The 23,118-nt window shown below is 32.1% G+C and overlaps 1 protein-coding gene across 1 annotated transcript in view; it reads left to right on the top strand.

Annotated features, from left to right (window-relative positions):
• The window catches only part of PHIP (pleckstrin homology domain interacting protein), a 141,590-nt gene that overhangs the window by 90,953 nt on the left and 27,519 nt on the right, over window positions 1–23,118 (top strand). The window contains exons 21-31 of the mRNA XM_053913788.1: window positions 1,244–1,384; window positions 2,950–3,026; window positions 4,897–5,128; window positions 9,882–10,001; window positions 13,155–13,262; window positions 13,816–13,940; window positions 14,060–14,142; window positions 17,004–17,115; window positions 17,301–17,362; window positions 19,409–19,564; window positions 20,821–20,941. Of these exons, the coding sequence (XP_053769763.1) occupies window positions 1,244–1,384; window positions 2,950–3,026; window positions 4,897–5,128; window positions 9,882–10,001; window positions 13,155–13,262; window positions 13,816–13,940; window positions 14,060–14,142; window positions 17,004–17,115; window positions 17,301–17,362; window positions 19,409–19,564; window positions 20,821–20,941 (1,337 nt within the window). The remainder of the gene's footprint in view (window positions 1–1,243; window positions 1,385–2,949; window positions 3,027–4,896; window positions 5,129–9,881; window positions 10,002–13,154; window positions 13,263–13,815; window positions 13,941–14,059; window positions 14,143–17,003; window positions 17,116–17,300; window positions 17,363–19,408; window positions 19,565–20,820; window positions 20,942–23,118) is intronic.

Here is a 23,118-nt window from a genome sequence, read left to right as displayed (position 1 = left end):
AATTTCAGGGAAAAAATCTTTTGTTTTAAATTTTTAATTCAATTACTTATTTACTTATATTTAGATACTTGTTTTTTGTATTACAAAGGAATGTTAGCATGTTACAAGCAATTTTATGTAACAAATAATTACAAAACACAAGAACATATACAAGTTACTTCAGGTACTACCCATGTATAATGCACATCCTTAATTTTCTGTCAAAAATTTGGCAAAAAGGTGTGCCTTATATACGGCAAAATATGGAAATGTTTATTATCCCTAATACCTGCCACACCATCTTAATCATTGGCAGAAGAACTTCTCAGTGGCCATTTAAGTTTAATAGTAGAAACTGGTTAATGATAACAGTGCATAATAAAATCTTTAGGGAAACGAGAATGTTTTGTGGGCCATTTTATTTTTAAATCAGTACATTTTAATGGAAACTACTTGGCCAAAAGTCTGTCACAGTATTTTAAGACCTACTAAAACAAAGTTTAATGAGAAAAAGAAGTGAGGATGGGATTACGGGGTCAGTTATTTTTCATTAACTCTTTTAACGATAGTGCTCCTTTTCTTATAGTATGATTTATTGTGTTATATGTATAAGTCTGATCTTGGTCTCTCTTTGAAAGTAATGTTTATTTTTCCTTTATTTTTTATATTCTTAAAGATTTTTTTCTTAGGTATAAATTCTTATGTTTGTTGAATTTGTTCATCTCTTTCACCATATGGACTTTATCAATTTTTTTTTGATGACTGTTAGTGGTGTTTTCTTCTGCTACAGAAGAGGTCTTTCAAGTCCATCTGTAGTAGAAGACAGAGAGCCAGCCACCTGGTATCCTAGTCTCTTAGTGGCAGGGTAGTGTTGTGATCACCATTTTGATTTCCGTTTGCCTCTCTCTGTTAATATGCTTCACAACCTGTGGTCCTCTTTCTCATTCCTGTTCTGTAGGTTTGTTTTGGTGTGGGTATAGGAGAATTCAGTGTCAGGCTTAGTCTATTATTATGAATCTTTAAGTCACTATTAATCAAAAGCAAAGATTTTATAACTTACCAACCAGCAAGTGAATTTCAATGTACTGCAAACCTGTTATTTAACTTGCTGTAATCTTAAAATATTTGAGCTGATACTCTAATCTAGTTACTTAATATCATAAATACGAATGGATTTTGTATAATTAAAATACAGCTTTTAAAGTACAATAAAAAGGTAGCTCTTTAAGCATACTGTAAATAAATTTAATTTACTTTTTTTCAGAATCATGCTCATGAGCCTTTCCTGGATGTTGGAGAATCCAAAAAACAGCAGGCAAATCAACACAGTTATCGTACGAGATCTGCATTAGAAGAGATTCCTAGACCTTCGGAAGAGATAGAAAATGGCACTAGCTCTTCAGATGTAAGATCTCAGCACATTTATAAATTTCCATTTCCATTGTTACTTGTTTTTTTTTTTTTTTTTTAAATACTACTTTCATTCTTCACATTCATTGATTATATTTTTAGATTATTCGATTATATTTAGCTCAAACATGTTATTTCTAGGCTTTAAAATGATGGTGATAGCTTCCATTTACTAAAGACCTACTATGTGTGTTGTAGGCATGGCACACATATTGATAATCTCAGATGCACAGAACAAATTTGCATGAATTATTTCCATTATATATGTATATATATATAAAAAAATACACACATAGGATCTGAAGTTATCAGATGTTTAGATTACACATTTACCTAAGTATGAAATGGTAGAGCAGGGATTAAATCAAGGTTCCTTTTACTCTAAAGTCAACCTTTTTAAATGGTACCATGAAGTTCTAGTTTGTAGCTATAACTGATTAATAATCTTGGTTACTTTTTAATCTCTGTACCACTTCAGTTTTTCTCAATGTAATTTCAAAAATATTCCTTATGTATAAATATTTCCATAAATATCATTGTTCCTACTAAATTAAATATTATTTCAGCAAAGGTAATTCATTTGCGAGCAAAAATAAATTCTATTTAGCAGTTAAAACCATCTCCCTTCCTCCACTCACCCAAACACCCTCTCTCCCACAGTTAGGTCAAAGACTTTATGATTTACCATTTTTTTAGAGCAATTAAATTAAATGCTAAAGGAGTACATTGAGAACAAAATAACACCTTGGGCAGAATGTATTAATTAATGAAAAAACTCCTGGTTTTTTGGTTCAGATATTTTGTAGTTTCATATAATGACTATTTTATATTTAGCAATATGTTTTTTACTCCCTCTTTAAAGAAGTAATGTACTAGGGGTGGGAGTAATCAGATCATTTGTGTAAATTTTTTTCAGTTATAGTAAATAGAAATTAAAGAGAAACAATGTTTGGGTAGGTTTTTAATCCTCTACTATTTGAATAATACCAGAACTGGAATATTCTTTTTTGGTATGATAAAGCTATTTTAATACTAATATAACATAAAAGTTCCTAATTTTAAGTTTCCCAAAGCATCTATAGAAGAAAAAAAAAGCTTAAATTTTAACAAAGGCCAAAGAGGTAAAAATTGATTTGCTATGTCAGCTATAGAATTTGAATCCAATCTAGAAGATAAGTTATAAGGCTTCTTAAAATAACAGCAGACAAAATACAGGGTGGAGCAAAAGTAGGCTTACAGCTGTGACTACACAAAACAATTTATTCTTATATTATTATTAATTATTGTATTTTCCATGTAAACAACTATAAATCTACTTTTGTCCCATCCTGTATGTTATTTATCCAAGAGATTGCTCTGAATCCAATATTAATAAGTATTATATCTTTGGATAAATTTAATAATTATTAAATATATTGAATAATTTTTTGTGCAAAAATCTAAGGTCTGTATTTTGCAACTTATATAAGTCAGGTTTTAATTTAAATAATTTGGTGATATTACATAATACTACATTTTTTGTAATATTGCACAATAAAATATATACGCAATATCTCATAGGAAGGTGAAGTTGTTGCTGTCAGTGGTGGAACTTCTGAAGAAGAAGAGAGAGCATGGCACAGTGATGGCAGTTCTAGGTACTTCAATGAATTTTTATTTTTTCAAATGTAATATAAACTTTTTAGAAAGCTGAAGATTCTTTACCAACAACATTTTTCAGAGTCTCTTTGAGTTAAAAGTTGCTTCTTCTTCGGAGATTTTTGGAGTTGTCCAAAATTTAGCTTTTCTTTGTGACATGTTTTCTCTAGTAGAAGGAGAAAAACTAGTTTGTAGGAAAACTAGATCTTCAAATTGGTGCTTTTAACTCTTATCTTCTTAGTTGATATTTTATTACTGGATGTTATGATTTCAGCACTGAACCACAAATTAGTTTTGAGAAATATTTGAGCATTAATTTATGAAAGTAATGAGGTTTGTAGAATTTACTATCTCATATAGTGGAATTTGTTGAATGCTATTAATAATTTCTTTTTTCAGCAATGAGAATAAGCTTTTTTTCTTTTCTGTTATCCCCACCTAATTTGACTGTATCCCTGAGGATTCCTTCACTTCCTTATACTAGCAATTCACAAAAATTTTTTTTTTGCTTTAGCAGTTAAGGGCAATTCTGTAAAGAGCATTGCCCTCTCAGGTTTATAGTTAGGTCTTTGCTGGCAGCAGCAGATTTCCCATAAGAGCTAAGTGCTCCAGAGAGTAGCAACTATCAGTATTCAGCAGGTGCCATTTAGAGTGACCGTGGTTGGGAGGGATAAGTGTAAATAAATGCTCATAAGTTGAAGACAGTTTATTCTTGGGTAGATGTTTTTGCATGCAGATGCATTTCTATGCATACGGAATACTGTCTGAAAAATATTTAATTAAAGTTCTTTAGAATCATTTTAAATTTTAAAATGAAGTCATGAAATCATACTAGTAAACCAGTTAATTATTTAAATTTTATCTGTGATGATCATTCTTAAGGAGATACAGGTAAATGTTTATAAAGAACATTGGGCCAGGGGAATAGATGGTGGTATTAGAATAAGACTGCAGAAAAATGTCCTTTCAGGATTTACCAGGAATATTTTCAGAGAAGAGTGAGGTCATGCATCACTAAACCTGGACAAGTGATTATTGATTTTAACATAGTATAATTTAGATTTAAGGCATTTACACTTGTAAAACTGTATGCCATCAAGTAATAGTTTCATGTACAAAAATTGAAACAAAATCTCATAATTGGATTCTTTATTTTGCAACAATATCAGTTAAGTAAGACTTAGGTCCATTGAAGGTGTAAACTGAAAAGAAATAATCAAACATGATTGGTAGTGATTCATAAAATAATAAGAACTGTAGTTTTCTGAGTCATGGCATGCTTTGAAGTATAAGATATATCTAGGGTATATGTAAATGCTAAGTAAAGTTTACACTGACAGCCTTCCCACTGGGTAAGAATACTTCTGGCTCTGCCGGTTCAATGTCAGGGCATCGGTGCTTCAACATAGAAGTCCCCCTTGTCCAGAGCTCTTAACCTCTCAAGAAAGGAATCCCTATACCACCTCCTTAATGTTTATCTCCAGTGCTCTCTAGGCCTGTCTTCTACTGTTGCTAGAATTAAGGAAGGTGACTCTCTGCTGCTTATTTTTGTATGCCCCACAGTATTTTGAATAGACATAACATTCCTAAATCAATTTTTGGCACTTAAATTCATTGTTTCAATTAAAGTTATGACCTTATTATTTATCTTAAATATTTTTTGGATATTTAAATAAGTTAGGCCTACAGAATTTTAAAAAACTGTTTAGGAGATGAGTTAAAAGTTAGGGAACTATTTTTAGTTCATTAATATGTACTGTTTTATTATTTCTCTTTATTACAATCTTTTTTTTTTTTTTTGCATTTTTATGACAAAGTCTTCACATTATCTTGTGTTTGTGTATTTTTTAAACCCTTTTTCTCTTGTAGTGACTACTCCAGTGACTATTCTGATTGGACAGCTGATGCAGGAATTAATCTGCAGCCACCAAAGAAAATTCCTAAGCATAAAACCAAGAAGGCAGAAAGCAGTTCAGATGAAGAAGAAGAATCTGAAAAACAGAAGCAAAAACAGATTAAAAAGGAAAGGAAAAAAGTAAATGAAGAAAAAGATGGACCAATATCACCAAAGAAAAAAAAGCCCAAAGAAAGAAAACAAAAGGTTCATTTTTTTTATATATATATATATATATATATAAACACTAGTGTTTTCTATGAAAGCAAAGCACACATTTTAAAAGTGCAGTTGATGAACATTAACATTATTGAGATATACCAGCAAGTAGTAATAAAAGACCTTCAAAGTACACAATAATAAAATAGAGTGTAGCTGGTCCTTGAATAGTGTTGTTTCTTTCAATGTCTTTTGATGTTATGTTGATAAGATGCTGTAGGAATTTAACTTTTGTTTGTTAATTAACCTCTCATAAATTGGTTTTTGTTATACATCATTTTGACTCTGTTGTAAGAGAACCTGTTGACATGGTGAGGAGTTACTGTGTATTAAAATATGTTTAGTTTATTGAAGTATTAAATGTTTAGAATGTGAGGGCGCTTTGTAGAATTAATTATATTCTAAATATTTAGCATTTAGTCTTACATGAGCAGATATTTCTTGACAATCTGGTGGGATTTATTTATGTATGCTTAAAAAGTAATATATGAAATATACAGTTTATTAGTCTCTTAATTGCCTTTACCTTTTAATCCTTATTTTTATTGCTGAAAATAAACAGAAAACATAGTGGGAACATCACCTTAAATAAGACTGGCAAAACTTGTCATAGCTGACCACAATGCAAATACAAATCTAAAGTAGGATACTATTGTTTTAACAAGCCTTTGTTAATTTATACAGTTTGTGAGCCATAATTAGATGCTCCTTAGGTTGTCATTTGTAGCATGAAATACTAGGGAAACTCATAGGATCTTTATCCCTGGAGAATTTTGACACTTTCTTAAAAGATATTATTTATTTTTAGAGAGAGAGGAAAGGAGGGAGAAAGAAAGGGAGGGAAATATTGTTGTGAGACAGAAACATTGATCTGTTGTCTTTTGTACTTGACCTGACCGGGGACCTAACCCACAACCCAGGCATGTGCCCTGAGTGGAAATCGAACCAGCAGCCTTTCGTTTTGTGGAATGACGCCCAACCAACTGAACTGGTCAGGGCCAACTTGAAAATTTTTTAAGAATGCATTTGTCTTAAGTGTTTATTTTATCTGTGTCAGTTGAGCATTTGTTTCCTTCATCTCTATGATTATTAATTACTTTAATTTGGATTTCACTGCCTACTATTCTTGTCACCTCCTTTATTTTTGTCTGGGGAAGATTTACCAAAGAGAATGCCATGCTTTTGCTCACAGTTTTCTTTTTCTTCTGTTTTGTCAATGATAAATGTATATGGACCCATTATTTTATGTGGTAAATGGTTAAAGAAAACTTGTTTAGCCATGTATCTAACTAATAATGTAAACACATTTTTAATCTCAAGACAATCAATTTTGATGAACTTTTGAGATTTACACTGTGAGAATGTAATTCTTTTGTCCCAGGAGTGCAGTTTACTTTGTGGTCCTCTTGATTTGATAATTATCTATGAACTAACAATACCTTGGGCTCCTTCATGCAATGCCATATTTGGATCCACTATTACCATTTGCCATATTTTAATTTCTCTTGAAGTATTGTAACAGGATCTATCTGCCATTAAATTTAGGTGGGATCGATTTTAACTTTAATACGTTTTAAGATATTATAGACAATTCCCTTTAATTTGGGTTTTATTCACATGGTTTAGTGTAAGCCTACCAATGAATTGAACACTAGATAGACTTGTTCTTATTCCTTAGTCTTCTTGTTATCTCAAGTAATATTTCCCTTTTTATGAAGAGTTGTAGCGCTACAATGTAACAGATCATTAAGTAATTGATAGTATTGCATGATAGTATGAAAAGATGAAAATATTTTCCATATGACATTCTTTTTCAATTAAGCAAGAATCAGTAAGGCAGGTATAGAAAATGCAGTAAGCAAATCTCAGATAATATCTGACATATATCCCTTATGTTTTTAAGAGCTCTGGAAACCAGATCAATAAATTTTTATTGAATGCTTACTATTTATAAAACAATACAGTGGATAGAAAGAAGTATAAGACGTAGTACTTATTCTAAAAATAATGTGTAACTGCCGTGGCTGGTGTGGCTCAGTGGAGTGAGTGCAGGCCTGTAAACCAAAGGGTCACTGGTTAGATTCCCAGTCAGGGTACATGCCTGGGTTGTGGGCCAGGTCCCCAGTAGGGGGCACAAGAGGGGCAACTACACACTGATGTTTCTCTCCCTTTCTCTCTTCCCCTCTCTCTAAAATTAAATAAGTAAAACCTTAAAAAAAAATGTGTGACAAACAAGTTGCTTAAATTCCCCAAGATAAAAATAGAAGAAATATATGTTCAGTTGCTATATTAATATTTTAAAGATTTTATTTATATATTTTTAGATACAGGGGAAAGGAGGGAGAAGGAAAGAGAAACATTGATTCATGAGAGAAACATCAATCAGTTGTTGCCGGATTAATTTTGAAAATAATCAGAAATCAAATGGGGACATCTCAATTTAGAGTTTTTAGATAGACTTCAGAAGAAATAAGATTTCAGGTGGGCCTAGAAAAATTTCTGTGGGTAGGAATAAAAAAATTAATTACCTGTATCTCAATTTTTTTTTTAAATCTCAAATCATGAGACTGAAAAGTTTGAGGAATATTCAGTACAATTTATTCCCTAAGTAGTTTTAAGTATTAAGTGACAGAAATATACTTCAACCAAAAATTATGGGTTTCCTAAGAATTACTGGTGAATAAGAATTGTCGTCATAATGATTCTTGGCTATGCCCGAGTCTTATACTTATAAATATGGTTATTTCTGTTTAATATCCAACTTAATCTCACTTTGTGTTAGAATTGTTAGCTATCCCAGACAACATAGAATTTTCCTTATGGGGAGAGATACTTGCCTAGTATAATTGATAGTCCATATTGAAGCTGGAATTACCAGCTTTCAGACTTTTTCTACTTCTTTTTATTAAGTCAAAGGATACCTTTTTCAACACACACTTTAACTCAAAACCACAGTCAATAAAACTGATACAATCTGTGGATCTAACTCTGTGATGTACTCACTACATAGTAACAATGGCTATTCAGTAACTCTTTGTGGATAAAATAATTGTTCAGATATGACCTGACTTAACGTTACAAATTTTACACATACAAAACTTACTTTCTAAGATTTTCTTTCTAACCTGTTGCACTGTAGTCCTTCTCATCTCAACAGTAACGACTCTTTTAGTTATTTATACCCAGAACTTGGTGTTATGCTTAATTCTCCTTTTTCTCTCATATTGTGTATCCAGCCCATCAGGGAATTATCTTGGCTCTTCTAAATATGTTCAGCACTTAACTGTTTTCACCATTTCTGCTGTCACTAGTGTTAGCTACTGTGAACTCTCACTTGTATTGTTGCAGTAGCCTTCCACCTGTCTAAATGCCCTTGCCCTTTATCCCCTAGAGTCTATTTTCTAAAGCATGTATTGACAAATTTTTTTTGTAAAGGTCCAGCTACTCTGCCATTGTAGCCTGAAAGCAGCCATAGACAATACATAAATGAATGAGTATGGCTGTGTTCCAATAAAATTTGCTTTAGAGAGAGCAGGCTGAGCTTGGACTGTGTATGGCCCATCATTTGAAAATCCCTGCTTTGATGCATCCATAGTGATTCTTTTAAAATGTAAGTCAGATCCCATCGCTCCGACTAAAATTCTCTCCAGTAGACCCATGTCACATGTAGTAAATGCCAATCTTTTCCCATCCCCTTTTCTCCAAAGAGAGAGTGCTCCTGATGTGTTTGAGAAGCAGGAAGATGTGGTTAACGAAGAAAAAATAGATATTGAGTAGCAGCTGTAGCAGTACCTGTTGCAAATAATGTTCTGTGATACCTCAGTATGACATTGTTTCTTTTAGGTGAACTTGAATTAACTTAGTGACAGCTGCCTTCTTTTTTTAAAAAATGCAAGAGAATAAAACTTAGAATCTTAATGTACAAACACTGAACCAACACATTTTTAATTAATTGCATGAACTTTCTCTGCTTATAAATAATACTAGTTTCAAAGGCTCTTAGAAGTCCTTTTTTCCTAAGTCTAAGGTAACAGCATCCAGATCACTTTGGCCACTTACAGGTGACCAGTAGAGTTAAAAAGGTTTTTCTCAGAGACCTACTTTTATATTTACCACAAAAAATAAAAAGTAAGGGACCTGGCTTAACAACACTTTGTTTGGAAAAAATCCAAAGAAAAATTTTTTGTTAAAAACTAAATGTGAGCCAGGATTGTGAAATGGCTACTCTAAAGGGGAGAAGAGTATTCTTGGGCTATGTAGAAGTATAATGCCCAACCATGGAAACAATTAGCCTTCTGTGTCTTGCACTAATCAGCCCATACGAGAATATCTTATCTAGTTGTTGCTAACACGCTATGACTAAGACTTTTTTAAAAAAGACTCAAATATGCTTTGTTAAATGGAAAGTTTATAAAACCAATAGAACTTTGACAGGGAGACTACTTGGAGTTTATACTTTGGTGTTTATGGGAATATCTTGACACTTAATTTTGTTTTGAATGGTGTCTGCAGGGTTTTGGTTTATCTTGTTCTTTTTTATATAGTTATTTTGGAGAGATTAAATACTATATGGCTACTACTGACATCTTTCCAGAATAGGCTTTTAATACCTAAAGAATATACATATTGCACAATGATTCACTTCCCTTTATTTATTTAACTACCTTTATAATTATTTTAAAGGACAGGTTGTAGATGAGTGCTTTTGTGATAATATTACTTTAAATGTTCTAAACCTTAGAGGTTGGCTGTAGGAGAACTAACGGAAAATGGGTTGACATTAGAAGAATGGTTGCCTTCAACATGGATTACAGATACTATTCCCCGAAGATGTCCATTTGTACCACAGATGGGTGATGAGGTACGTTTAAACTTTTTAAAACTTATTGTATTTATTTCTTTCAGGTTACTTTAAATATTTTTAGAGCGCCAGAAACAGCTCTAGAAGATTGCAGTGGTTTTATAAAGTATCTCATTCTAGATGTTTATAACTATGTACAGTAAAAGTAAAATTAGGATGGAAGCACTAATGATCATCTTTTTTGAGGATGCTGTAAATACTGCAATTGCAAATCTAAATATTTTTAAAATGGGAATTTTGTTAGCATTTTAAAAACTAGTATGTATTTTTAATGACTGTTCTGTTGCCAGTTTTTTCTTTTTTTAATTAAAATATATTAATTTTTCTTAGCTTAAGACTTAAATATATATAGTATTGTATACAATATATAGCCTTTTAAAGGAAAATTCAGCATTTTATTTTCATTTAATTTTATTTCATAGAAATGTTTCATTTAAATAATGTTCATAATCTATCCTTAGATCTTTAAAAATTGTGTTACCATAGAATAAGAAATATTTCATTTTTAAGAAAATGTGATTGGGTATCATTTGACTATGTACTTTGGACTATGAAATGGAAATATAAGATTTCAAATCCAAGTTTTCCACTCAAGGGTTCATGTATCCTTATTTTATGCATAAATGTTAAGAGACAGGGTTATCTGATGCCCAGTAGATGAGCAGTAAGAAATAAGAAATTAAAACTGGCTTTTCTGTCAAAGAACACTAATTAGCTATAGGAAGTGGCAGGTGGTAGTTCAGTCAAAGAAGGAAAACAAAAACTGCGCATTGCAAGACTAACTTTAACAAACAGTCTGTAATAATTAAAGTAGATACCCCACTTGCCTAAGAGTCTTGAAGAGCATAGAACCAGAACGTCACCACATTGTTGTAATTTAGTTACAGTGGTAGATCCTAACTGATCTGTGACATCAAGAAAATGCTCAGTTATATTATGTTTAATATATTATTTGAAGATGGCCAGAAAGTGTGTAATTGCTTGTTGAATAATTTCCTTTCAAAATGTTTAAGTTGTCTTTTAAAAAGTTTAATAGCACTTCAGGAAAAATACTTGCTATAAAACTACTTTGTTCAAGTACCAGTTCTACAGGATGGTAGTCAGGAGTCACTTAAATTTGATATTCATAAAATGAGGATAAATAGATGCCTTGCTGTTCTCATAAGGATAAAATATATGTGAGAATACATTTTTTGCTTTCAAGTTATGTGTATGTATAAACTACTTGCTACAAAAATGAGGAACAAATTAATCATGATCCCTAGTTACAATTTTGTTATGCAACACAGATGAACTATTTTTAAAAAATCATTTAGCCCCGACTGGTGTGGTTCCGTGAATTGGGTGTCGTCCTGCAAACAGAAAGGTCGCTCGCTGGTTTGAGTCCCAGTCAGGGCACATGCCCAGGTTGCGCCAAGTCCCCCAGTTGGGTATGCAAGAGGCATTCAGGCAATGTTTCTTTTTCACATTGATGCTTCTCTCCCTCTTTTTCTCCCTTCCTTCCCCTCTCTCTAAAAATAAAATACAAAAAAGTTTTAAGTCATGTATTTATTTCTGTTTTGTTGTGCACTGTATTAAATGCTTTACATAACATTTTCTCATTTCAGTTTTGTAATAACCTTATACAGTGAGCATTTATCAACTTGAGATAAGAAAGTTAAGCTTGGAAAACTTAATTTGCAAAGATCACACTCCCAGTAAACTGGTAGTATGACTCCAAATTCTGTGTTGTTCTTAAGCCTTAAGAAATATCTTTATCATCAAAAATGAAACTAATACATTTAAAAAATTTCAAGCATGTTTTCTAGTTGGATAATGATTGACAAAGGCTTTAACCCAGCATCTTAGGAGGAACCTATTCCTCTAAACATCCAGGAGGCAGAGCAGGACAAGAGTGGTTATTAACAGAAGAGAGCATGTTCTGCACCTCACCATCTGACACTGCAGAGCTTGCATGGAAGTGGGAATGTGGGAGCTTGTTTAGGGGACAGGCTCAGGGTCTAGTGACTTTCCTACCGGATGACCTCCCACTGAAGAGCTCTACTAGGAAGCCCTTATATTCCCCCATTCAAGTTCTTAAGATATGGCTTTAACTATGTTATATACCTGTAAGTCTTTTTTTCTTTTTTACAGTTACTCATCCTCACCATTTAAGATTTTTTAAATTTATTTTTATTTTTATTTTTAGAAGGAAAGAGTGAGAAAGAGAGGGAGAGAAACATTGACCAGTTGCCTCCCCTTTGCCACCAACCAGGGACCTGGCTGGAGACATAGGCATGTGCCCTGACCAGGAATCAAACTGGCAACCTCTTTGTTTGCAGGCTGGCACCAAATCCACTGAGCCACACCAGCCGGGGCATATACCTGTGATTCTTTATTTTATTTAAATTTTAATTTATTTTATCCAGTACTCATTAACTTTAACCTTGTATTTTATATATATTTTTTAAGTACAGGAGGCTGTTTTTATTTATCTATTCTATCACGATTTATCCCCCTATGCTCTCTTCCACCGCCATCCATCCTCCTCCCCCCTGTAGTTACCATACTGTTGTCTGTGTCCATGAGTTCTTTCTCTTTTTTTCCTTTTTTGTTTTATCCCTCCATGCCCTAACCCTCCCCAGAACTGTCTGCCTGCTCTCTATCTATGAGCCTGTATTTATTTTGCTTGTTAGTTATTTTGAATTTAAAAGTAAAGTGGTGCCCTGGCTAGTGTGAGTCAGTGAATTAAGTGCCAGCCTATGAACAAAAGGGTCACTGGTTCGATTCCCAGTGAGGGCACATGCCTGGGTTCTGAGCCAGGTCCTCAGTTGGGGGTATGTGAGAGGCAATCACACATTGATGTTTCCCTCCCTTCCCATCTCTCTAGAAATAAATAAAAATCTTTAAACAATAAAAGTAAAGTGGTAAAACAAACCAAAAAAAAAAAAACCCCAAAAGTAACTGCTGTTCTTAACCTGTTAGTATGTAACCAAAATAATGTTATTTTGAACACTTTGGTTATGATTATGTGACATCAGAAAAACTTGAGGAAAAGAAGGAAAAAATATCATAATATTAGAAAATCTTTTAGTTCAAAGGGCATTAAATTCTTGCATATTGGGTTTAAGGAAACACATTCAGGTTTTTAAATTGTAACTTTGTTCTTTTTAGGTTTATTATTTCCGACAAGGACATGAAGCATATGTTGAAATGGCCCGGAAAAATAAAATTTATAGTATCAATCCTAAAAAACAGCCATGGCATAAAATGGAACTACGGGTATGATGTTTATTATTTAATAGCTCAAAAATATATAGTTATGGAATGTGGAGAAAATTGTATTGTTAATAGTTTTACTATAAGAAACAGTATCATGAAGATATCTTTCTTAACTGAAGCAGTCCGAGGAGTAGAGGGTATTGTATTTAACATTCTAAGAAACATAAGATTGACTGAATTTGTATGCTGTGATAGTTTATAAATTGTGGGTACAAAATATAATTACAGTGAAAATTAGCAACACTTAATATCTAAGGCAAATATATTTGTAACTTGATAAGTATGTCTAGATTTATCAGCAATGATTCAAAATTACTTAGAGGCCTAGACCTCTAAGTGTTGGAAAACTCTTTTTTCAGTAAAGTTTTTTTTTTCTTTACTATTTAAAATTGAAATACAATTTGCATACTCTATAGTACACAGATCTGAATTTTTACACATACACAGACTAATTACCTAGATCAAGATTGACATGAAGAAATGCTTTCTTGATTATGTTTAGCAGTTTGTTTATTTTGAGAAGATAGTTTCTCATTTTTTGTCTCTTCCTCAGGAGCAAGAACTGATGAAAATAGTTGGCATAAAGTATGAAGTGGGATTGCCTACCCTTTGCTGCCTTAAACTTGCTTTTCTTGATCCTGATACCGGTAAACTGACTGGCGGATCATTTACCATGAAGTAAGGACTGTTGAAAAAGACAATGGTTTCTTAGTGTTGTAGATTGTTTTCAAGATAAATTTGAACATGTCATAGATATTTTCAGGTATGTGACCTAATTTATTTCTGTTTGTAATTAGATACCATGATATGCCTGATGTTATAGATTTCCTAGTCTTGAGACAACAGTTTGATGACGCAAGATACAGGCGGTGGAATATAGGTGGGTAATTTTAGAAGCCATAAGTGTGTGCTTTTAATCTAATAAGTGATTTGATATTTTTCATAGTTTAGGAAAATAAATCAGTTGTCTGCCATTTCTGGGAATATTAGTAGCCAAGTACAATATTGTGTCAAGTGTTTTTTGAGTCACTTTTAATAACGAAAATCCTTTTAATCTAGTTGATGCTGAAATTCTAAGCATTTTTTCCTCTTACATTTGTTAACTATTATAAGACTCTTTATACCTATTCCTTTAGCTGTTTTATATGTTGACTTAAATTTTTATCCAAAAATATTAATAACAATTCAAAATTGAAGTAAAAGAAGTCTTCCATGTCAATATGTTTAAATAATTTAATTTAGGTGGGACAAAAGTTAAACCTACATTTTTTTCATTTAACTTTATTATAATCTTTAAAAATTAATATTGTAATCAAGGCTCAAAGAAATTTTAAAATCCTTAAAAGTTTCCAGGCATTTAAGATGGATCAATTTATGTCCAAAGGGCATGCTGTTCATTAGAGTATTTCCTTTCTAAACTTCAAATAGTGGCATTCTTTGTCATCTTGGAGTGAGATACAGTGTATGTATGGCGTAATGTGGCTTGAAAAATGACAATAATTGATACTTCAGTTAATCTCTTTTCCAGTGCCATTGGAATTCATTGGCATGATGATTTGTCTATTGTCATTGGACTTCGTAAACTTAGAAATTTAACTATGTTCTCCAAAAAAGGAAAATTAGGAAAATGCAAATTATTAAAATTAGGGTCCTAGGAGTTATCATGTATCATTTCTCTGGAAGCTTTGAAAGATGTTTTCCATAAAGAAACGGAGTAAATCAAGATAGAGAAAGACATAGAATCCCTCTAGGAGACAGGAAATTTTTTCAGGACAGGAAAGAGCAGAAAGGAATTCCCAGGTAACAGTCAACAGAAGTCCAAGAATAGCATCTATTATGAGCCCTTTAAAACAACCAGACCAGAAGATATTATCTCTCAAGAGTGAAGTCTGCAAGGGAGAAAAGTGAAACTGATCTCCAGTTATCTAACATGCTTGATTTGTGGGAAATTATATTGAAAAACAGTTTATAGTTTGAGCTGTTAGAGAATGTGGGAAGATAATCATAAATTCAGGGAAAACTAAAACATTAAAAAATGAAACAATTATTAAAAGTAATACAAGAAAGTGTCTGCAGGTTGGCTTAGCAAACAATATTTACATAGTCATGATAACTGAATATAGACAAAATAAAATATATATACCTTTTATATACAATTGTATGGATAGAGGTCAGTACTTAATGTCCAAAATAGATGAATGAAGAAATGGCTCTATATTCATTATTTAGAAATTTGTAAGTAAGTAACTGTGGGTAACAGTTACCTACAAAGGAGTTCCCATAAGTCTGTCAGCTGATTTCTCAAAAGAGACCTTACAGGCAAGAAGGGGCTGGAAAGAAGTATTTGAAGTCATGAAAGGCAAGGACCTACATCCAAGATTGCTCTATCCAGCAAAGCTTTCATTTAGAATGGAAGGGCAGATAAAGTGCTTCTCAGATAAGGTCACGTTCAAGGAGTTCATCATCACCAAGCCCTTATAGGAAATGTTAAAGGGATGTATCTCAGAAAAAGAAGATAAAAAATATGAACAGTGACAGCAAACTCACAGTTATTAACAACCATACCTAAAACAAAAACGAAAGCAAACTAAGCAAACAACTAGAACAGGAACAGAACCACAGAAATGGAGATCACATGAAGGGTTATCAACAGGGCAGTGGGAAGGGGAGAGAAGGGGAAAAGGTACAGAGAATAAGTAGCATAAATGGTAGGTAGAAAATAGATAGGGGGAGGGTAAGAATAGTGTAGGAAAAGTAGAAGCCAAAGAACTTATATGTATGACCCATGGACGTGAACTATAGGGGGGAATGTGGGAGGGAAGGGATGGGCAGGATGGAGTGGAGTGAAGGGGGGGAAATGGGACAACTGTAATAGCATAATCAATAAATACATTTTTAAAAAATTTGTAAGTAAATTTCAAGAAGAAATAGTTAAAAGTTTTTCTTGGTTTTGGTCATAATTTTTTACATTTGATTTTTTTTTTTTAAGTCAAGGAAGGAGAAAGCATAGCAATAAAGAAGAGACTGGTTTACAGTTTTCATGTGGCACAGTGGGAACTGAGAGGATAACTCATTAGGGTCTTTGGGGAAAGCAGTTTTCCTAATGTGACAGTAGCTGAAACTAAATAAAGAAAGGGACTCAAGGAGTGCTATTTTACAAAGAGTAGTTGTTTTTGTTTCCTTACTTGTTTTTAATAGGAAATGGAAGGAAAACAAGCGTATGTGTGAGTGTTATAGCTTAAGGGTAATTGAGGTGAAGAAGTCAGTTTGGATATTTGTTTGGTTTAGTTGTTTTTAGACTGGAGTGTTGATTGTTGGTTAGAGGAACTCGGCTACAGATAGTAAGAAATTATAGGCTAAATATTTGTTTAGCAGAAATTATTAAACTGTATATTTATTTGAATGAAAAGTTTGGGCACAGTCCTACTGATTAATTAAAAATGCTAGATTGTTAAAAATGCTTAAGGTAAAAGTGAATTTCTCCTTACCCTAATAAAATGTAAGAAATGGTACAATAGAAACTGGTAAGTCGCAGTTCCAGCATACTTATTAAATAACATTTTTCCTCAATATTGGTGACTTATTTACCTACTTATTTTGAAATTTGTAGGTCACTTTTTCTATATCTTCTGGAATCATACAGGCAGTTTAAATATCTTAAAGGAATATACTTTGGGAAAAAGGAGCAACAGGAGCAGCATTATAATTCAGAGTAATGAGATGGCTCTTATTCTTGTCCAGGTGACCGTTTCAGATCAGTCATAGATGATGCCTGGTGGTTTGGAACAATTGAAAGCCAGGAACCTCTTCAACCTGAGTACCCTGATAGTTTGTTTCAGTGCTATAATGTTTGGTAAGGAAGTATTTGTTGTATTTTAGTTCATTCTGACTTTCTTTGAATGTTTTTCCCATCTATTAATAAAATGATAGAGATACTTTTTTAAAATACCAAAGCAATTATTTTATGATGTGATTTTATTTTAAAAATTGCATTATAGTATTTGGATTTTTTAATAACAGGGTTTTTCTTCCTTTAAGCTGGGATAATGGTGATACAGAAAAGATGAGTCCTTGGGATATGGAGCTTATACCTAATAATGGTGAGTATATGTTAGGCTTTCATATATGTATTATGGAATTACTTTTTTAAATAAGAAATCTGATTTGCTAACTTGCTGTTGCATAGGGTTGTTAGGAAGATCAAATAGAAAATATTCATTCATCAAATATAGCACCTTTACTATTGACCTGGACTTTGGAGACATAGCAGAGAACAAGATAGACTTAACATTTGCCCAGTGGAATTTATAGTCTTAACAGGGAAGGTAGAAGTTAATTAGTTACAGAAAAACATGAAATTGTTTTTGCTAATTGTTAGTTATTCCTAGAAGCTGAGCACTTGGGAGCAAAGATATTTTTGTAACTCCAGAGTTCAGGCTTTTGCATGAGACACAGCATAGATTCATATATCCTAGCTCTGGCACCTTCTGTCTATGCCATTTTAGGGAGTTCCTTAAACTCTCCAAACCAGGTTCTTAGGATTTAGCCTTTGAAGTTATGTAAACTAATATCTTCCTTACAGGGCTTCTGTGAGGATTAAATGACATCATATGTGTAAAGTACTTATTATAGAGCCTGCCACGTGTAAGGGCTCAACGAGTAGGTAATTATAGTTAATAATAATGTAATAACTGTTACCTTGCATGTGGCGTGACACATTGCCTTGGAATTTGGGAGTTAGCCTTAGGCAGTGAGTATGGTATCTTCCCAGGACTGAGAAAAAGCCAGTGTAGCTAAATCCTGGAGATTATATTTTCTTTCTACCTCATTACCTATCTTTGTTTCAATTTTTTAAAAAAGCTCATATTACTATATATGCATAAAAATGTTCAAAAGGATATATATCCCAGATTCTTAATAAGGATTATTTATAAAAAATAAAAGTATGAAGACTTTTATAAATTATCTTTTACATTATTCTGTATAGTTTGATTTCTTTAAAAATAATACTATTTATAGATAATAAAGACTTTTAAAAACAAAAAAATTGACTTTTGATATAGTAGAAATAATCATTTATAAATGTTCGTTATTGTATTTCTAAGAAATCAGAGAAAAACGGTATCTTGGAAAAAGTAAACTCAGTCAGGTAAACCTTAGAAATGAGAAAATAGTCTTTAAAATTTTAAAATGTCTTAATCAGCTTGCGATCATTTTACATGGCTTATGTTCTGGTTTTGTTGTTTTCCTTTGTGGAAGTTTAAGTTTGAAGTTGCATTGCATTATTATAAATATGAGAGAAATGAAGCTAATTAGAGTTGTAATGCCTGAGGTATTTCTTGAAATGAATTGGTGCCATTAAGCTACTGTCTTCAGGTAGGAAACATCCTACCTAAATATATCTGTATGTGGAGGGAGTGCTTTTTGTTTTTTATCTATTTGGATACATATACATATGCATCCATAAAGTTTAATTTCTTTTCGTGAGGAGGAAAAGTTTTGTACACAAATATTTAACATGTTTCTCTTATCTGGGTCTAGTTCAAAGAAAAACATACTTGGTAGATTTGTAGATTTATGTCATCACCGACCCCTAAAAATTCTCTTAAAGATTCAGTAAGAGATTCTGTTACATATTCAGGCATGCAGAAAGCATACCATTATCGTTTAAGAGCAGTAAGCATGAGAATTACCTGTCAGTAATCATAATTTTCTCTGTTCATACATTTTAAAAAATTTAGGCTTTATTTGAAGTATTCTGGAAAAGACTACTTTAGTTCTTTACATTGTGTATGTTTTATTAAAGTAAAAATGGAGAATATATTATGAAGTGATTCAAAACCTTTTAAATTTGTGTCATTTAATAAAATACTTTCCATTTGACCTGGTAAATGGTAATAAAGGAAGTTGTGTTGTAAAATATTTGGAGAAGTAATTATTACAATGTTTTAAAAAATAATTTAAATTTTATTGATCATTGAAACATGTTTTTCTTTAATGAAAAATAAAGAATATACTTACCAGATATTTATAAAATTATACTTTTGTCTTATGACAATATCAACTCTACTTTGTAAAGATCACCTAAATATTAGCAAATTACCACATATTTTCACTAAATCTGCATTTCTTTCTGGGTATTTCAGCTGTATTTCCTGAAGAACTAGGTACCAGTGTTCCTTTAACTGATGTTGAATGCAGATCATTGATCTATAAACCTCTTGATGGAGAATGGGGTTCCAATCCAAGGGATGAAGAATGTGAAAGAATTGTTGCAGGAATAAACCAGTTGATGACACTAGGTAAATGATAATAGTAGCATATCAATATGGAAAAAGCTGGCAGAAAGCAAAGGAAAGGAAAAATATTATAATTCAAACAAAATATTCTTTCATAATATCATTAAGTCAGTGATTTTCAGACATTTCTAAGTGGAATTTTTCAAAGTGAGATCATACACAGGACTCAGATATTGAAAACAGTTATAAATGGAATTGCTGTAGCTAAATTTAGAATGAGCGTTCCCCCCAAAATGCCAGGGAAACTTCTGAATAATCTGATTCCTCCAGAATCCAGTTTGAAAACTCTTGACATATTCAAGCTGACATGATATAAACTGAAAGATGGATTATAATTATTTATATAGCTATACCAGTTTCCCCCTTAACTTACTTACATAAGAGAATATTTGTAAGGGGAGGGGAAAAGGATACGTGAATTGCTTTGCTTCATTAAAAGAAAAACAATGACCACAAACTATCCAGAGTAACTCTAAACTAGTATGGTGCTTTGTAGCAACCTCCTATTCAGTAAGGAATCAGATTCAAAGAGTCTAGGGAGAAATTAATGTGAATTAGAGCTAAAAACACTAGACACACATATTGGATAATATTTTCACCTGAATCATTTTGTAGAATGGCAACACTTTATAAAAATTGTCTCAAATACTGTCAAATAATTTTAGTAATGTATTAGGGTATGAAGTTTCAAACTACGTGAGAATGAGCAAAAATGGAGAGAGACCATAGTTTGTAGATTTTTACCACTTTAATATGTGCCATAGAGTCAGTTACTTTGGGTCAAAAACTTTGAAATCTGTTTCCTCTTTTCTGCTTCACTAATATTGCACAGAATAATGTTGTGAAGATGAGATAAAGTGGTAAGTTTTGAGAAAGTCGGACATTAAAATGTTTGAATGCAATGTAATTATTATAGTGTTACTGATAGCATGAATGTTAAAAACAGTGATTCAGGAATGACCAGGTTTTAATTAGAGAAATGTATGTATCTTTAATAGGTCATATATATACTATATGTCATCTATTTTTTCTTCTAAGCACTCTATGAGTAACAGATACCTGTAAAATTTGCAATGTAAATGTATACATAATAAAAAAATGAGACTTAATAGATCAGCTAAACTATGCATTTTCTATGAAGTTTAACAGATTAATAATTACACGGATCAAAACTTGTTTTAATTCAAGAAGAATTTTACATGAAGTATTTTAAGCAATACAAAATAAATTTATAAACTTATTTGTCTTATTTATTTTAGATATTGCTTCAGCATTTGTGGCCCCTGTGGATCTGCAAGCCTATCCCATGTATTGCACTGTAGTGGCATATCCAACAGATTTAAGTACAATTAAACAAAGACTGGAAAACAGGTTTTACAGGTTAGAACTGTTTGCTATAGCTACTACCAAAATAAAGCTAAATGATCCTTTCACCCATTTACTGATCTTCTATTGCAGTGTTTCTCAGACTTTAATGTACATAAAAAAATCACCTGGGGATTTTGTTAAAATGCAGAATTTGGTTCCATAAGTTTAGAGTATGACCTGAGATTCTGCATTTCTAAAAAATTGCCAGTGATGCTGATGCTGGTGGTCTTCTAACCACACTTAGAATATGTTACCTAGGTAGTTTTGTCTAGCTGTTAATATGAGCTGCTGCTTGCTGTCTTCATAGCATATTTTATAAAGCATAGCATATTTTACTATGCTATGCTATAAAGCATAGCATAGCATAATTTCATTTTAACAATGAAATTAGGAAATTCAGGATATTTTTCGTGGTTATAGGTTAGCTTGAAATACAATTTTTTTCTTTTAAAGACACAGTTTTCAGTTAATTTGCATCATCATCTTCTAGGTAACAATTTCAATAAATATTGAGTTCCAATCTCAGATAGGTTTTTAGGTTTATTGCCTAAATTGTCTTGTTAAAAAGTGAGTTTAAGTTTTTAGTTTTCACATAATGAAATCATACTTACAGTTTTCATTTTTCTTAAGACTTTTGCTAAACAGTCATAAAACATTTTAATTCAAATAACACTACATTAAAAGTTTCTTTTTGTGAGCAGTTTTATGTTATTGCAGTTCTTTACATTTTTATTTATTTAACTTAGGATTTTTTAATTCATATTTTGTATTGATATTTTCCTACAAAAATTAGTGCCTTCCATTCTTGTTGTTACTTAAAGTATAAATCTATTGTTACATTGTTCTTAGCCAGAGGGGAGTGGAGAGGGGATAGTGGGCAGAGGGGTCTAGAGGAGCTACTATAAAGGACACAAGGACAAAATCAAGGGGGAGGGTAGAAGTGGGGGAGGGAGGTGGGATTGGCTGGGGTGGGGTGGAGGGATGGGGAGAAAATGCAGACAATTGTAACTGAATAAAAATAAAATAAAAATAAATTAATTAAAAATAAAAATAAATAAAAATGAATATTAAAACATGGACCCTGAAAAAAGAATAAAAATAAAGTTTTAAAAAGTCAGTAAAAATAAATAAATAAAGTATAAATCTAATTTGGTACTTCCTTTGCCTGTCACTGAAAATTCCATTTGTTACTCCTTACTGACGAAAACAGGGTTTCTCAGTAAGAACATTGCTGACATTTGGGGTTGTCCTCTGTCTTTTAGGTATCAATAACAGCCCCTGGTTGTAAAACCAAAAATTTCTCTACACGTTGTCAAATGGTCCCTGGGTACTAGAATCACCCCTCATTAGTTACCACTGGAATAAAGGAAATTAAGATACTAAACTTCATGTTCTGAAGATATTTCTGATCTTGCTAGGTGTTTCCACTGTTGCTTCATTGCTCTTTGTCAAAAGCATAGAGGAGGAAATCAGCTATGATAATGTGCCTCCCATCTATCTTCACCCATGAAGCACACTTCTTTAAGTCTTCTTCAACCCCACATGTTGGAAGTTTAAGAGAATAAATGGAGGAGAAATTCTTAACTATATCCTTCTTTCTCCTAGACCTCTATAAATTGTTAAATCTTAGGGGTTACACCTAGTGTTTCAGAGATGGAACAAGACATGGAAGGTAACAGGGAAAGAATGCTAAGGTGTGCATTTCAAGTACATTACATCTTAAATAGGACTTTTGGAATTAGCCATAGTAACTAATCTAGGAAAAAATCTTTTGGAATACAACCCTTAACATAAATTAGAAACTGCCTATTTTTTTAATAATATGGTTATAGACCCAAGTTATGTTTTTAAGTGCTATTTCACTTTTTCAAGCTTTTTTGCTTTTCCTTTATTCATTGGCTTCAGACTCCTTAAAGTTTATGATTTTCCTCTTCAATAATTCCCTTAGTCTTTTGTTAAACTACTCATACTTTGCCTTGCTGATATTCTTCTAATTCCTTATTTTACACACAGTTTTCCGTAAGTTATTCTGAAGATACCTTTAATTTTATTATTAGAATGAACTTTGTGAGTGCCATTTTAAATGCACAGAAGTATTTCTGTATCCACAACTATAAATGTTTAAAATTTCATGTCATTATATTATTGTTCACACATCTAGAAGATTTTATGAGTTTTTTCTTTATTTC

The sequence above is a fragment of the Desmodus rotundus genome, chromosome 11, assembly GCF_022682495.2.
Source record: "Desmodus rotundus isolate HL8 chromosome 11, HLdesRot8A.1, whole genome shotgun sequence".
In the NCBI taxonomy this organism is placed as follows: Eukaryota; Metazoa; Chordata; class Mammalia; order Chiroptera; family Phyllostomidae; genus Desmodus; species Desmodus rotundus.
This window is presented reverse-complemented; position numbering and strand designations above follow the sequence as displayed.